The 15,985-nt window shown below is 53.6% G+C and overlaps 7 protein-coding genes across 7 annotated transcripts; 3 read left to right on the top strand and 4 right to left on the bottom strand.

Moving 5' to 3' along the window:
- Positions 1-306: 306 nt before the first annotated feature.
- LAESUDRAFT_728070 (Glucosamine/galactosamine-6-phosphate isomerase) lies at positions 307-1,639 on the top strand (the record flags this gene model as incomplete). Its single annotated transcript, XM_040909355.1, has 8 exons — positions 307-310; positions 366-429; positions 482-598; positions 655-758; positions 812-1,171; positions 1,236-1,255; positions 1,305-1,371; positions 1,467-1,639. The coding sequence occupies 8 exons, from the start codon at positions 307-309 to the stop codon at positions 1,586-1,588; spliced, it is 858 nt and encodes a 285-aa protein (XP_040762009.1). The 3' UTR covers positions 1,589-1,639.
- Positions 1,640-1,931: 292 nt separating this feature from the next.
- On the bottom strand, positions 1,932-2,934 carry LAESUDRAFT_658091 (40S ribosomal protein S2; the record flags this gene model as incomplete). Its single annotated transcript, XM_040904728.1, has 3 exons — positions 1,932-2,053; positions 2,109-2,747; positions 2,799-2,934. The coding sequence occupies 3 exons, from the start codon at positions 2,932-2,934 to the stop codon at positions 1,932-1,934; spliced, it is 897 nt and encodes a 298-aa protein (XP_040762010.1).
- A 454-nt stretch (positions 2,935-3,388) lies between these two features.
- LAESUDRAFT_658043 (Homocysteine S-methyltransferase) lies at positions 3,389-4,703 on the bottom strand (the record flags this gene model as incomplete). The annotated part of the gene is made up of 3 exons (XM_040904723.1): positions 3,389-4,370; positions 4,419-4,561; positions 4,635-4,703. The coding sequence occupies 3 exons, from the start codon at positions 4,701-4,703 to the stop codon at positions 3,389-3,391; spliced, it is 1,194 nt and encodes a 397-aa protein (XP_040762011.1).
- A 376-nt stretch (positions 4,704-5,079) lies between these two features.
- On the bottom strand, positions 5,080-8,480 carry LAESUDRAFT_658092 (glycoside hydrolase family 2 protein; the record flags this gene model as incomplete). The annotated part of the gene is made up of 13 exons (XM_040904729.1): positions 5,080-5,322; positions 5,383-6,109; positions 6,162-6,179; positions 6,232-6,289; positions 6,342-6,444; positions 6,495-6,551; positions 6,608-6,904; positions 6,960-7,538; positions 7,623-7,682; positions 7,734-7,796; positions 7,849-8,034; positions 8,092-8,228; positions 8,279-8,480. 13 exons carry the CDS (start codon positions 8,478-8,480, stop codon positions 5,080-5,082), a joined length of 2,730 nt encoding a protein of 909 aa, XP_040762012.1.
- Positions 8,481-9,475: 995 nt separating this feature from the next.
- LAESUDRAFT_658023 (uncharacterized protein) lies at positions 9,476-10,607 on the top strand (the record flags this gene model as incomplete). Its single annotated transcript, XM_040904721.1, has 5 exons — positions 9,476-9,638; positions 9,701-9,831; positions 9,883-10,053; positions 10,104-10,224; positions 10,357-10,607. Coding segments are annotated over 5 exons (837 nt in total), but the record flags the coding sequence as incomplete, so codon positions are not given.
- Positions 10,608-11,079: 472 nt separating this feature from the next.
- Positions 11,080-11,708, top strand: LAESUDRAFT_301849 (glycoside hydrolase family 7 protein). The gene is made up of 3 exons (XM_040901894.1): positions 11,080-11,185; positions 11,238-11,606; positions 11,677-11,708. The coding sequence occupies exon 2, from the start codon at positions 11,253-11,255 to the stop codon at positions 11,589-11,591; it is 339 nt and encodes a 112-aa protein (XP_040762014.1). The 5' UTR covers positions 11,080-11,185; positions 11,238-11,252; the 3' UTR covers positions 11,592-11,606; positions 11,677-11,708.
- Positions 11,709-12,080: 372 nt separating this feature from the next.
- Positions 12,081-14,049, bottom strand: LAESUDRAFT_301744 (uncharacterized protein). Its single transcript, XM_040901892.1, has 3 exons — positions 13,945-14,049; positions 12,260-13,875; positions 12,081-12,205 (listed from the first exon to the last, which is right to left on the bottom strand). Exons 2-3 carry the CDS (start codon positions 13,844-13,846, stop codon positions 12,191-12,193), a joined length of 1,602 nt encoding a protein of 533 aa, XP_040762015.1. The 5' UTR covers positions 13,847-13,875; positions 13,945-14,049; the 3' UTR covers positions 12,081-12,190.
- Positions 14,050-15,985: the final 1,936 nt, after the last annotated feature.

Raw genomic sequence — 15,985 nt, forward strand, 5'->3', positions numbered from 1 at the left:
GAGAGGTTCTTCAGTAGACTTTGTTCTCGCCTTCGCGGAGCACATGGGTGGATGGAAGCTGTACGGCCAATCGCCTCGTCCACATGGGCCGGGAGCACGCTGCTCTTTACTGTGCGCGTGCTCCGAGCTGGACCTTCGCGCAGAGCCAGATCGATATTGCCTCTCTCCCAATCCAGCCATCATGCAACAGTCTAAACCTCGCATCTCCTGCCGCCTCTCCTCCTTTCCCCCACCAACGTAACCCCCTCTCCCCTCCCGCTCGCAGTGTAGCCTTCTCGCTCGTCTGTCATATCTCAAGCCCCGTCAATGCGTAGGCAGCGAGCGATCCGAGGTTGACTCTATCTCATCGATCCCCATTCCACCAGGTCTCATCATCCGCGACAACGCTGTCCATGTCGGCGAGTACATCGGGAACTACATCTCCAAGCGGTACGCTACAGAAAGTTTGCGATAAGCCCTCGCTGACTGCCTGTACATCCAGTATCAACGACTTTGCCCCCACTCCAGAGAAGCCGTTCGTCCTTGGGCTGCCCACGGGCTCCTCACCCATCCCGACGTACAAGCATCTCATCAAACTCATCAAGGACGGAAAGCTTTCGTCAGTGCCGCAAACTCATACACTTCCAACCCGCGATCTAACGATCCACTCCGCAGCTTCCAAAATGTGGTCACCTTCAACATGGACGAGTACGTCAACCTCCCGCAGGACCACCCCGAGTCCTACCACACCTTCATGTTCCGCGAGTTCTTCTCTCACAGTACGCGCCCGGCCCCGTCTATCATCCGCTCTGAGCTAACTTACCAACCGCAGTCGACATCCGCCCGGAGAACGTAAACATTCTCAACGGCAACGCCAAGGACCTCATCGCCGAATGCAACGCGTACGAGGCCAAGATCAAGGCCTACGGCGGCATCGAGCTCTTTCTCGGCGGTATCGGCGAGGACGGCCACATCGCCTTCAACGAGCCCGGCTCTTCTCTCGCTTCGCGCACCCGCATCAAAACCCTCGCGTACGACACCATCCTCGCCAACGCCCGCTTCTTCAACAACGACATCGCCGCCGTCCCCCGCATGGCCCTCACCGTCGGCGTCGCTACCGTCCTTGACGCCCGCGAAGTCATCGTCGTCGTCACCGGTCAGCGCAAGGCACTGGCGTTGAGCAAGGCTATTGGTGAGTAATCTTATATATGATCGTGGTGCCGATGATTGACCGCGTCGTGTTTTCTCTAATGCAGAGGAGGGCATCAATCATTTGGTACGAGGATCAGCCTTGCTTATCCGGACTCCCGTCTGATCACAAACAGTGGACACTGTCTGCGCTTCAGATGCACCCGTGGGCACTCATCGTCGTCGACGAGGATGCGACAGCCGGTATGTTCTCATTGACCTCTCCACATTGACCCTTCCTCCCCGCTCCTTCAGCCATCATCTTTCGCATGCCGCTCACGGAACCTTTCCTGCTGCAGAGCTGCACGTCAAGACAGTCAAGTACTTCAAGTCGATCGAGCGTGTACAGGACGAGGTCGAGGAGATGCATGCCAAGATCAGACAAGGCGGCCTTCATGAGCCATTGGGCAGCATGGAATGAGCTCAGCCCACTGTGCTCCGCCTTTACACAACCGGAATAGAAAGAAGCGCATCCTGGCCATTCAAAGTGAAAACATGGTCATTGTAATTTATGTCTTACTTGCATATCCGAAGGAGATCTGGGTGCATGGGCTTTCATAAAGGTTTTCACGACATGTGTAGAGCAGACACGAGGATCTTGTTTCCGTGTAGGGAAATGAATACATGACGTTTCAAAATTTCATGTTGCACAATGCGCATACACTGCGCTCTTCTGCGGAAGCCAGACGCATATTGCGAGGCGATAAGAGAAATGAATATCATGACAGCCCGACATCGGATAACACGAGACATATATGATCCACTTAATCCCAGCCCGTCGGAGCGGCAGCGTCAGCTCCCCAACCTCCAGTAGTAGCAGCGGGAGGGTCTGCTGCCCAGTCGGTGGAACCGGCACCTGTAGGCTCCGTAGACCAGTCGAGAGCACCTATAGCAAGTAATCAGCTCAAAACTGCAAACGAAATACAATTCATGACACGCACCGCCCTCGCCGGCCAATGCAGGGTTGATGCCGCCCACGGCGGGGGCAGATGTGGCTTCCCACTCGTTGACAGGCGCCTCGGCAACTGCGCCCGCAGCGGCCTCCGCCTTCGCCTGAGCCTCCTCCTGCTGCTGCTTCTCGACCTCCTCGGGATCGCGGTAGAAGAACATGTCCACCATGACGTTCCAACCCTCGGGAGTGCGGGGGATCGTGCCGCGGAGGCGAAGGACTTCGCGCGCGAGGAGCCACCACATCAGACCGATCGAGTGACGCGACTTGTTGTTCGTTGGAATGACAACGTCGACGAACTTCAGCGGCGCATCGGTGTCGCAGAACGCGATGACGGGGATGTTGACGTATGATGCCTCGCGGATCGCCTGGTGGTCCACACGCGGGTCCGTAACGACAATCAGACGCGGCTCCTTGAATGAACGGGTGATATAATTGGTGAAAGACCCGGGCGTGAAACGGCCCGCGATGGCTTGCGCGCCAGTATTTGCGGCGTACTTGAGTACAGCACGGTGCCCGTACGGGCGAGCAGAGATGATACAGACGTCGTTTGGATTCTCAATTGCTGCGATGATACGAGCAGCGAAGACAAGCTTTTCCCAGGTCTTGCCGATGTTGAGTAGGTGGATTCCTGAGGAAACGTCGAATTCGGGGTGCGCACAAATCGTACAACGTTACTGACCATCAGACCTCCGCTTCCAGACGTACGGCAACATCTGCTTGTCACAGTTTTTGCTACCAATGTGTGATTGCGCAGCCAGCAGGAGCTTTATGTCATCCTCGCTCGCGTTGAGCACAGATGGCAATTTTGACGACATGGTGGACCTAGACAGAGAAAGAAGCGCATCAACATCCGGTGGTCTTGGAAGCCATCCACCGCACGCCTCGCGCGAATTTCGCCGTTTTTGCGCAGAAACGAAGGGTGAACAACAGGAGACGCACCGCGAGGTTGTTTTGAGCCGGGCGTCGGGAAGGCGACGTAGGTGAGCTTGTAGACAGCGATTCGGGCGTGCTCGGTGTGGTCCTCGCCAGCGCTCAATCGTAAGTTCGCGACTTGCCGCAATATTCCCACGCCACACTCGTTACAGTTTTCCTCTGTCCAGCACTGGCTTGACTTCCTCATCCTCCATCGATTTCGTCGTCTACTCCGTCCAAAGTGCTGGAGATATTCTGGTTCAAACTGCACTGCTGTTACGCTACCAGTTATGTGACCATCTGCTACTTTCGGGCTCTTTGAGATCAGGAAGCGGTACTCTGCAGCAATCTCTCCTGCTAAGCCTCGTCAATACCCAGGTGCTCTTTTCTCGCCTCTCGTGCCAGTGCCGCGATCTCTGCAGGGCCTGTCTTGCAACACCCTCCTACAATTACTCCGTGCCAGACTTCTTGTTTCAAGATTGGCTGGGCCATCTCGCACAGCCTGCGTGCCCAACCCTCACCCACCGCTGGTGGCTCCCCTGTTGACCACGTCTGCGTCGCCGGATCGTACGCGTCGCCTCTATTTGGGTACACAACCAGCCACGGCTTCTGCTTGCCATTGAGTATATGGCCAACCGCACTCGTCATCTCCTGCAGTAGTCCGCCGAGGTACTTCGGTTCTGTGCAGTTAATGCCTAAACCCCATGGATGTGGTGTTTGAATGCGCCCTTTCTGTCCCAATGCGGCTTCCGCGACGTCGCATGCCCTGAGTCTCTCTCCACCTTGTGTCCGCTCTTCGGGGAAGCGACCGCCGGGATATACGGTGCCGATCCACCACGGTTTCATTTCTGCTACACCTGTTTCGTTCTGTAGCATCCCTACGGCCCTGCGAATCGCTTTGACCTCCCTCGTGAGTGGCACTGTCTCGAATGCGATGAAGTCGATCAGGTCCCACACATCCCTGTCCTCCGTAAACACGCGCAGCCTCTCCAGGTGGAACGCCGTCAACGCATCTATAGCTTCTTCCTCGAGTCGCCGTCCCTCCTGGGTGTCCTGGAAGGCATTGCAATTCTTTCCGTCCTCGGAGTATCCTCGCGGACCATACGGAGGAGGGTAGAAGCCGTCGAATTCTTGCGCGGGAGAGAGCGTTGCTCCGAAAGGGCCTAACGATAGTGCGATGTTGATCCTTCTAGCAGTCGCCCACGCTCCGCTGTCCGCTTGTTCGTTCACGAAGCGTCTTCGGGCTTCCGCCGCCAGCTTGATAGCCTTGCACATTATCCGTTTAGCGTCGTCCTTCCCGTAGCCGCATCGTTCGAATGTGCTGAATGCACATTGGTATCTACATCTCCTTATGAGTAACTGGTCTGTGGCAAGGAGGGTTGCGTACGTTGAGGTGAGAATGACATCTGCGCCGGCCCGCAAGAACGCAAGATGTGTCTCGATAATCAGTGCCGGGTTGTCCTCGATAGGCTTCGCTGACCACAGGGGTGTGGATATGTTCTGGTGGAACATATCCTCCAGTGTCGTTCCCTACCGCCATGGACATCACGAGCAATAAGCAATTTAGGCACGAGCATGTATTCCGGAGAAAGATGGTACGCACGAAACCACCGTCAAGCACGAGAACTTGCAAAACATGGGCATCTTTCCCAATGGACTCCGAAGTCTCCATGGTGAAATAAGGGTTTCGTGAACTGCAGAAAGACGAGTTGGACAGTTCCGGTCTCGGAGATGATGATGGTCAGGTTGAGAATGTTGGACACGCTGAGCTCGTCATAATCGATGGTCTAGAACGTCGAGTCCTGACCTAAGAGGTATTATGAGGCGAGTGAATCGTATACAAAAAGTTTCTAATGCATAACATGTCATACACAAAGTCCGTACATGATCATGACTACGTACATAGCTACCGTATATTTTACACATGGGTGTTATTCCAAACCGAACGGACAACGAAGTCTGCAGGGTCTGGGTCTGTGATCTGTGAGAGTGCAGGGTTCACGACGAATTGCACTGCAAGAGGCGAAGGAAACATACTCAGTATAGGCTTACGCACGGTGGATGATATAGGACTTGCCTTTGCGGTCGATTCCAGGAATCAGGTAGAAGCCATTGAACGGATTGCCGGTGGTGGTGTCAACGAAATAACCTACAGTTCCTGAGGGATGATCAAGCCATGCATATGCTGCAACGCCGCCTTTCGCGGAGAGCGTGAATGTCAGGCTATCCCCTGCAGTCAGGTCTATCTCAGGGTCGATCAATTCTGCGTTTGCGAGAGAAGTTGGAGTGTACTGTGTTAAGGTACTTCCGTTAATGCATTGCATTCTCACGGCAACGGACAGTGTACTCACGTAAGACTCCATGGTAGCCGTGCGGCCCTCAACCTGCGCGGTGACGTTGAGTAGCATGAACGAGTTTGTTGGCGTCGCCCCCTCCGGCAATATCACGTCGAATCCTTGCATCGACATGAGCACAGTATTATTCAGCGAGGGCGTCGAGAACTCGTGCGTCATTGTCCCCAGCTGGTTCCCCGCCCAGTCATACCACGTCAGCAGCGCTGTGCCGTTCACCGTGTACCATCTGTCGTTCGTGACCATGATATCCAAGGTCTCGTTATCCGGCGTCCAGAATGGGTAAACGATCACGGGTGAGTAGATGCTCGCCATGCCGTAGTTGAGCACCTTCCACCGCCCGGAATATTCAATCGCCGCCCAACTCGGAGCCTGCCATATGTCGTTCAGCTGCCACACGAGCGCACCGAGGTTGTTCTCGCCGAGCCCCGCGCCGCGCCGGTACCATGCGATTTCGGAGATCATGTTCATTGATTGGAAGACCTGCGTGCTCCAGCACCACTGCGCGAATGTTTGATTGGAGTCGGAGGTGCCCGGCGTAGGCAGCCAGAGCTTGACTGCCATCGTCATTTGGCCTTGACCTTGTGGGGCGTTCGGGTTCGGCCATGCGAGACTGCCTGCAGGCGGATGGTGGTCGCGCGACATAACTACTGTCGAGTTGAATGAGTAGTCTTCAGGTTCCCGGAGGGCTTCTTCCCAGGTGTAGAAGGAGGGCATCGAGTGGAAGCTAGGTTGTGATGTCAGCATTGTTAATTGCGAACTTGCGACAGACAACCTACCCAAACTCATTCACAAACCTGCGGCGACGAAGTCAGATGCTTTCGAGCTCCACGTACGCAGAACACCCACCTGGCAACAGGGTAGGTACTGTAGTTGAACGCTTGCGATGCATCATAGTTGTAACGTTCTGGGCAGAGTACATCAGCGTATCAACAGATCGTACTGAGAACTTGACACACCAGCGTTTCCATAGATATAACCAGGCGTCTTGTTCTCGAATCGCAGAACGTACGGATCAAGGCTCAGCACGCCGTTCGTCGTGGAGCAGTCTGTATAGGCCACCTGAGAGCCAGTAAGTATCGCTATGTCTTGACCATCAAACGCGACCTTACTGAAGACTGCTCTTGATACGTGATATCGTGCAGGAAGTCCTGGAACATGTACACGAACTATGCCATTCGGTCGATCAGTTGGTATCTCACAGGTTTCGCCAAGCGATACTCACTTCATCCAGATAATGCGTACCATTCGCATACGTATCGTTGATGTCAATGACGATGTTCTCGATCTCGTTTCCGCCAGCCCATTGCACGTTGCTGGGGTGCTTATTGATTCTGCGTACGTTCTCGCGCACTTCTGGGTCGATTGACACGAGAAGGAATTCGTTCAGCGGGTACGTTGCGTCCGAGAAAATCATCTCGGACCATGCGAGGATGCCGAGCTCATCGCAGAGAGAGTAAAAGTCGTATACGCCAGTCAATTCGTCGGACGGCTGGTAGATTCCTCCGCCCCAGACTCGGAGCTGCAAATAGTCAGCATTTGAAGAATATTTAGAGGCGAGTGACTTGTCGACGCACCATGTTCTGCCCGCTCAGAACAGCACTCTCAAGTACCCAGCGTACCTTCTCCGTCGTGATGCGGGGATAGAACGGGTCGAATGGGATAATGTTCGTACCCTTTGTATAGAACGCTTGGCCATTGATCACAAAGTGCCACTGGTCTCCGGGCGTAATGCCCCTCGCGTCGATCTCTTCCTGCGGATACGCAGTCTGTGCGAGTTCGATTGTGCGGAATCCGCTTCGCAGTTGGAAGCTCGTGCTATCGAGGAACATTCCGAACTCGTCTCCGAGGGCGAGGGTGATTGTGAAGTTATATAGCGTTGGCGTGCCAAGGTCGCGCGGGTACCACCGCTGCGGAACACCCTCGGGCACCGTCATCGTCGCGCTCACGAATGTAGGCGCGTTCGTCGACGCAGGTATCGAGCTGACGGCAATGGGCCCAGAGGATATATCCAGCTCGGGAATGGCGATCTCAATGGTTGGGCTGAAGCTTGGCAGGACCGAGCGCACACCGAGAGTGACGTTGACGAGCCAATCAGCAGTCTGATCAGGGGCGATGAGGGCAGTCTGCCCGAGCTTAGAGATCTCGAGAGAAGTCTGGTCGATGAAGACGCTGCCGCCATTTGATGCGAGAAGAGGATGCGCGGCGGGTGTATCATTACTCGTCTCGAATGTCGGAACTTCCGAGAGCGTAACCAGATATGCCGGCCTGAAAATGCCGGCCGGGACGAACGCTGGACCCTGCGCTTCATTAGCCCGTGCGTCGAATACTCACAAACCGAAAAGCCTCACCCAATCCCATCCAAAGTCAGACTGTATCTTGCGCTCATATTGGCGGAAACCTGCATATTCGAACTGCCGTCCCGTTATTGAAAACACAAGCTGCACCGGAAGCGTGAGTACTCACGTCGCTGGTAAGTGGAACCTCTGTGCCAGGAAGAGAGGTGACGTTCAATCCATAGAAGTAGGCAGATTCGAACGCGACAGTGATGTTACTGTCGCTCTCGGACGGCGAAGCAAGCATGTCTGTCACATCGTACACGTACTGCCGGAACTGATTGTCGACCCAAGCAATGGGGTGGCCAGCGACAGTCTGAAAACGAGTGCATGAGTATCAGCGCTGAGATGACCGAAGCGTCACAGAACGCACGATGTTTGCGATTGTATCCAGGCCGTAAAATACCAGTAATGTCCTCGTGGATGCATTCGAACCAACTACATCAGTATACGTCTTCAGATCCGCAGTGTATGTCCAGCTATCATTGACGATCCATCGTTGGGTATACTCTGCGAAGGTGAGACTTCAGCCGGCGGGTACGGTCGCGGAGGACACACACCATTGATTTCCAGCAGCGGTTCCGTGATGACTCCAGCTTGAAGGAGGTCAAGATGGGCCTGAGACGGCACTGAGCCTGGAATTACTATCGATCCGTTCCCATTCCTCAACGTCCACTGAAGATCAGACAGGCTGAACACATTCGCGAGTGCGACTGCGGGGAGGGATGCTGCGATCGCAGCTAACAAAACCATGGCCCACATCGCGCCTATGAAGTAGCGATATTCGCCTTGCCCTCGTCTGCATCTATATATATACAGGCGAAGGAAGAATGTATCTACCAATGAGGCGGAAGCTGCGGTGACCCATGACCGCTTTCGACGTGCGTGCTCGCTGATTCCGAGGAAAGACGGCCGGAAGAATTCCAAATCGATGATCAATTCACGTAACCGGAAAAAACGTGTTCGTTGGGAGCGGAGAACAAGACGCAGGGACTGTGCGCTTCGTTCGCGAGGTCAGAGTCAAAGATCATCGATCAGTACTAGTCTTCAGCAGCCTCCTGCGGCCACTCATCCACGGGAAGGGGGGGTGAATGGAGTGGGCGCGAGAGTGGGTCAGCTTAAATTTGTGAGCAGCTTTAACTCGTGTTGATGCGCGTACGAAGGTGGACTAAGGCAATCATTCGAAGCCTTCTCCAGATCAGATAATTAGCTTGATGTGGACGCCGTGCTGCTTGCCCGGCCACCGCAATTGCATGTGGACAGCTCGCACAACCCGCGACACAATTAGACAAGGTACAGGCGGCCGCATAGACGATGGAAGACCCCGTGAAGAGAAACGCCAACCTCCGAATTTTGGCCATGACGACCACCTAATCACGATTCGGTCGATTGTCGTAAGAGCTATATGTAGCAGCACGAGATCCGACGTCGGGTGGGCAGAAAGGTCTCGGATGAGAGCTCATGGATGTTGGCAGTGAGTCCTGAGCTCGACGCGTCAGTGGCGCTAAATCCCCCTCGAGGCTGCTGGAACTGGCCCAGCACACCGATTTGCCCTTCGTAAGTTGCATCTAGCCAGCTCAGCTCTGTCTGACACTACTGGTCATGTGGAGAAGCTCCCCTCTCCCCAGCCCTTGAAAGCCAATTTCACGCACACCAGCCCTTCCGTCGTCAGCGCATACAACCTCTGCCGCGCCGCCGAGCTACGGTATCAACCCGGCCCTCATAAGCCGCCTGAAGACAAGGTCATCGCAGGAAAGCTCATCAACGTGCGCATTCTGGGACATCTTCTGTCTTATGCCCCCAACGACACGGCTGTTGCCGGCCTAACGAAAGCCATCGTTTCTGAGGGAAACCAAGAAGTAAATCCCGAAGCGCTTTCTGAACTGGGGGATTTCTACAAGAATCACTTTTTACGTGCCTGTAAGTGCCAGCTTCCCCGGAGTGTACTTTCATCTGACGCCGTTGTTGCCATTTTACACTAGTTCGCCGTTTCAAATGTCGAACACCACATGCATCTACGCACCCTTCTAGGCCCTCCTTTGAATACACTAAAGAACAGATCGCGAGAATACTCCAGGAGTATCCCAGAGATCATTATCACGCGCGAACTCTGGTATGTCTGGCAGCCAATGTTTTACGTACTTTGTTCTAATGGTGCCCAAAGGCAATGCTCCGCGATGGCCATCGGTGCATGTTGACACACAGGACGGATGTCCATTACCATAGAAGCGTATACGCTCATACTGGCAAAGGCGGCTCCGAGAGCGTTTCTGCACTTGAATGTGCCCACATCTTCTCCGAATCCACCAACACCAACCTTCAGAATGCGGCGAAGGTATTGCTTCGCTTTTGTCGCCCGAAGGCTTAAACCTGAGGATCTCGCAGCACAAATATGCCACAACGGCCTGGGCTGTTTTAGAACAATTTGGCTACCCTGCAATCGTCAAAGACCTTGCGGGTGCGAATGTTCATTCGCTGGTGAATATCTTGACGCTGGATCATACATGTGCACGAGCAATTCGATACGCTTGCGCTGTGGTTGGAACCTGTTGCGTTTCGAATGTGAAGCGCTTTTTCTGGCGACTTTTTCGACTCAATGACTTTGATCCTCAGAACAATTGTTACCGGATCGCTTCAGTGACCCAGCGCGAATGTCTCGGAATCATCGAGGAGTACGTCACCTTTAAATCATGCCTCCCTGGAGCCCCGTTGCCAAGTGCAAAATATCTGCAAATCCATGCAGCTTGTTGCAAAGTCGCGCATCTGTCAGGGGCATCGGGCCTTTTTGACAGAATGGAGGAGGAAATGGATTATGATCCCGATCCGGCCACTGTGCCCGCTTTCGCTAAAGCTTTGGAGGCACATTTGGAGCACATTACTCTGGTCTGAGGCACCATCCCATCGACCCCGTGTAGCCATTAGTCTTTGGCTCACAAGTACATGCTGTGTTCGATGATCTTGACAGAAAATCGAACTGGTGGTAGACCCAATTAGCGTGCGGTAACATGGCATTTCCTGTTCGCCATACAATCCTTTGCTTTGAGTTTCAGTGTGACATACCTCACTCCGCACGTCTGCAGCAACACGGAACCGGTGATCTGCACGACTGCAGAAGAGTGCGGTAATACGACTGCGTAAGGATGGTGACTAATGATCTCTTGCTATTGCTGACTCGAACATGTTGCAGGACACGCTACGACTCGTACTGCGACCGCGGTCAATCCCGTCTGCTACCGCTTATCATGCAACAATTCTGACTCGTGCTATAAACAATGAACAGACGGCCGTGACTTCAACCCGTACCGCATGGGCAACACCACCTTCTATGGTAAGGAACTTCCGTAGACACGACCTCCCCGTTCACATTCGTCACCCATTTCATCACCTCGGACGGCACTTCGACTGGCACGCTCTCTGAGATCCGCCGCCTCTACGTGCAGGGCGACGTCGTCATCGAGAACTCATACGTACGTACACCCTTCTCCTTTCTGTGCGCAATCGACTCACTCCGGTACCTAGTCGGACATCTCCGGCATGTCCGCCTGCAACTCAATCACGGACGACTACTGCGTGGCACAGAAGACTGCTTTCGGCGACACAGATGAGTTTGAGACGCTGGGCGGGCTCGCGCAGCTGAGCGAGGCGTTCGAGGCCGGTATGGTTCTCGTCCTCTCGCTCTTGGACGACTACACCGTGGACATGCTCTGGCTCGACAGTGACTACCCTACGGACGAATCTGCCTCTGACCCTGTTGTGGCACGTGGCCCATGCTCGACTTCATCTGGAGTCCCTGCGATCGTCGAGTCCGAATACCTGAGTTCCAACGTCATCTATTCGAACATCAAGTACGGTGACATCGGTACAACGTACTAGATGATTGAGTTTATGGTACATTTTTCTACAAAACTTATCCAGAGGGAGAAATCCTAAGTCGCCTTGTTGCTTTAGGTCTGCTTAGTGTACGAGTATGTTTGCATTTAAATCGTCTATCCTCCTTTGCCCTTGCATTCGCAAAATATGTGAGAAAACAAAAAGCAGTTGACAGAATGTACCTTTCATTAGCGAATGATGAAACGCTAGTGCTCTTGTAGTTGTATAACGTGCGAGAATATATTGCGAGTTTTACTAGAATGAATGTATGGATCTCGCGGACGAAAGTAGAGCTGTAGGTCCATCGATCCCATCTCCGCATTCCTTATGGTGCGAAATGCATTGTCGTGTAGGGCCGAAGCGGATGCATTCCAAAAGGGTGGCCAACTTCGGCAGGCATCCACCAGCGTTAGTATGTACATATGACAGGGTGAGAATCAATACAGACAGCAATGTGAATTCCCGTGATAGATGGACAGAAGCTATAGTGTGGATGTATGAGGGACAGTAGGATGGAGGACGTTGAAAATGATAACAGCACTGGAGGTTAGACGACATATAAGAGAGATTTTATTTTGGAGATTGTGGCAATAGGGCAAAGATCAAGCACAGTTCACCTACGAACTTGGCATTAGAATAAACCGAGCGAAAGGGTCATATCCGGCACATACCAGTCTGCATGAGTTGGGTTCCAAGTCAAGTACATTTTGCGCATTTCGTGACCAGGTGAAGTGCTTCAACTTTTCCTGGAACCACTCCCGGTCTTGTCGCGGTAGCTCCGCATGAGTACAGACGTGTATCTCCTCGAGCTTCGCACATGGGACCGGGAACTCTCGGCGAAGCGTGCGTTCAAGAACCAGTTGGTGGAGTAAGGACTTCAGCTCCTTGGAATGGCTGACGTGCACGTACAGGCGAACGACGCGAGAAAAGCACCGGCGGTCGTCACGGATAAGGGCCATCATCTTGAGAAGCTCGTTGATGCGGGCCGCAGCACGGTGCTGGGTGACGCCATGGATGCTGAAAGTCACGGTCGACAAGGACACCGACAGCACGCCATACTGGTAGAAAATATTCGCATATGAGGGATGGATGATAATCTCGAGCGTGCGGAGCGAGGGAAGGCGTTCTCGGAACGTAGCAGCATTCTGCAGTGTGGTGTTGCCGAACCCATTAGTCACGCAAAGGGTGAGGGATACCAGTTGCGGGGCTGTGATATTGTCCAGCCATTTGCCCATCGTGTTCGATGTGACGCTCTGGAGGCTCAATCGCTCCATACCCGACAGAACAATGACGGACGACGGCACGAAATCGTGCGGTTCGCATTTCCTGAGTGCGAGATGACGGACGTGGGGTAAGCCCTGCATGGTTTTACGGAATGCGCCGTCGTTGCGCTGGCCAGCGTGCAAGGAGCTGAGGTTGATGTCGAGGTCCTTCACGCGAGGGAAACGCTGCTCAAAGTTTGTAATTGTGGGGCATGCCTGTGCAGGAACGCGAATAGTGAGGGTCCGAAGGTTAGGAGCGGACACGTCGGTGAAGTCTATGAGCTGAGGTATTACTGCGCCATTGCCCTGCGATCCCAGAGGAGAGAAGTCGAAAGTGCATTCAAAATGCAGCAGGTTTTTGAGAGGTCCCTTGAGCACTATAGTGCGGGAGCCTGGAATAGTGAGCAACTCGCAGCTGATAAGGAATGTTCGCCACCTCATCTGGTGCTCGGAGAGCAGGCTGATGAGCTGGCGGCAGTAGGATGCCATTTGAGCAGAGGTAAGCGAAGATCGCATTCCCATATGACGTAGATTGATGCGAATATCCAAGAGTTTATCTCCCGACCGTTTGAGAGCATCCGAAACCAGGAATATGGGGGGTTTTTCGTCTGTAAGGACGACGATCGTCGTCCATAGCTCCGCGCAAGAATGCACGATGCATCGCCAGGTTCGACTAACAGCCGCGACACACACCACACGGCGCAGATGGGGTTGCTGCGTGGTGTCGTCGTGGACGTAAAACCTGAATACCCGCTGCAGGATTTCAGCAGGAACGCGACGGATGAGCGGGTCATCTTCGAAGATGAGAGTTGGCAAGGTAAACTTATGTGGTACGCTGCCTGTCGTCAAATCAAACACGACTGTGGCCCGCAATTCGTCATGTTTTTTGACATTCCTACCCTTCGAATCGGAATCATCCTCGTGTCGGAATCGCGACGGCGAGGCGAGATCCCTCGTATGGGTTCCTGGCGTGGATTTCGACGCTGCCGAGCCCATCAATACAAAACTACTGCAACGGACGATATCTAAGGCATATAAGTGATGAATGTCTTTTCGCGAATTGTCTGAAGGCGGCGCCTTGCTCACGGACTCACTCGATGCTTCAAGGGGTCCCGAGCCTCTGATACGACGGTGCTGTGATAGAACTGCTGGAAAGGACGGTGCGTGGCCAACAGAACAAATGAAATGGCGCCGTCGATCAAGCGAACTGCTAGCGGGGCCTAATCGAGTGGTCCTCCGGCAGAAGTTAATCGACGCGGAAGAGCCAATAAAGCCCAGACTCCGGTGTGCAACAGCAGACGCGGAGACCAGAAGACAAAACGAGCGAGGGCTCTTTAATGTGGCTGCAGATTTAGAGAAGAAAGAAAGTGAAGTGAAGCGGGCCCTGCTGCCAGTGATTGTTGATTTTCAGGACAATTTGGAGGCGTAATGACCCTGCAGAGCACCTTTATAAGTGCGTTTCGGCTACTTTCATATCACCTACGGCTTTGCTGCTGAAGATAAGATGCTCAAGTAGGTCGAAGACGCGGTATCCGAGATGGTGGTGCGCTGAGATGCGCGATGTTCAACCGTATTTACATCCGCGCCGCGTGACGTCACGTACCATCACACTCCGTGATGGACGCATTTCGATGGCCAGAGCATCCCACATATATGCACTTTCAATACTCATCACTCATATACTTAAAGGCCCGATTAGAGAACACGACATCGGTCTCCGAGTCGCCGTTGCGTTCGCCCCTGCAGTCCGTCTCATTATTCCGAGGCTCGAGCCATCGGCTGATGATCGATGCTTCTCGCATCGCTCTGCTGTGTCAAGTGTGGCGTTATGGGTACCTGACTGGGTGTACTGGAGCATAATAGCACACTAAAAGTGCTGCTGGCTTGAATAATTTTCAATGCTTGTCGAGTCGGAGTCGATAGCTGAGATATCGGAAACGTTGGATGTGGCGCCACGCCACAACCGCGTCGCGTCGAGTCACATGCCCACGTTGTGATACGTTGTGACGCGATGCGGCGTTGGCGCTAAATCGCTACTGGTGCAAGGTTCCGCTCCTGGTGTTAGGTTCGCTGGTCGAGTGCCTTCTGCCCAGAACGCTACTAGTCTGGCCTTGCAGCCCATCGAACGAATGGTAAGACTGCTACGATTAACAGGATTTATCCTGTCTCGGAGTCAAGAATATCAGGGTGGCCCATTCGATTGTCCACTTCCTTCCTCTAGTACTACTAGCAGGCTATCCTCGTTCCCCAGCACTCGGGATGCCAAACCGGCGATTGCACTTTGTGCAGGTATTGTGGGTCTTCATTTGTGTATGACTCTTCCTTTCCCATGCTGACTCGCTTGCTTCGCGCTACCGATTCCTGCGCATGAAGCATGACCGGCATGACCGCTAGGGGCAATCCACGTCGTTGTTCGCTCGAAGAACTCGCTCGCGAAAGTGCTTTGCGCTCATGGCTGGAATGAACCCGCGCCCAGAGACAGATCGGTTGACTCAGGGTTGCAGATGACCGGATTCGTTGCTGATCTCGTCTATAGCAACTACGTGTTCATACTTCTGACTTAATTGCAGACATTTTCTGTTTGCATAAGCAATCTCGTAGCGCAAGCGAAAAGGCGGTAAGCATTTGCATTTCCGCGTACTGGCCTGCACTTATTCGAGATACAGCGAAGCGCTCGACACCGTGGCATCGTACTACTTACAAGATCGAACAAGTAGAGTCGGACATGCACGAGGCGCATTGCGCGCATGTAGCTAGCGGTAGCAGAGTTGTTATCTGTTGCGGCTGGTTACCTCTTGCGGTGCGTCTTGTGCTGTAGTTGCCCGGCGAGGTGAGTAACATTTAGTAGTCTGATTACATCGGCCAGAAATGTGACCAAATTTCTTGTGGGACATCAATGTCTGAACTCTCGGAACTGGTTGCGATGCAGAGCACGTATCATTTTCCGCTAGTGTTGCACGTGTCTACTTTCCTGCACTCGGTACTGGGCGTTGCCCAGACATCCCCAGACATCTCGTCCTTGATGCCGTTGTCGCGCCCATCAATCGTCGCGTACTATGTGGTGGATCACATGTCAGCCGTCGCTAACGTGTATGATCTCCGTCGGTTCATTTCGAGCGTACGGATCCCCTCTCT

The sequence above is a fragment of the Laetiporus sulphureus genome (genome assembly GCF_001632365.1).
Source record: "Laetiporus sulphureus 93-53 unplaced genomic scaffold LAESUscaffold_33, whole genome shotgun sequence".
NCBI classification, from domain to species: Eukaryota; Fungi; Basidiomycota; class Agaricomycetes; order Polyporales; family Laetiporaceae; genus Laetiporus; species Laetiporus sulphureus.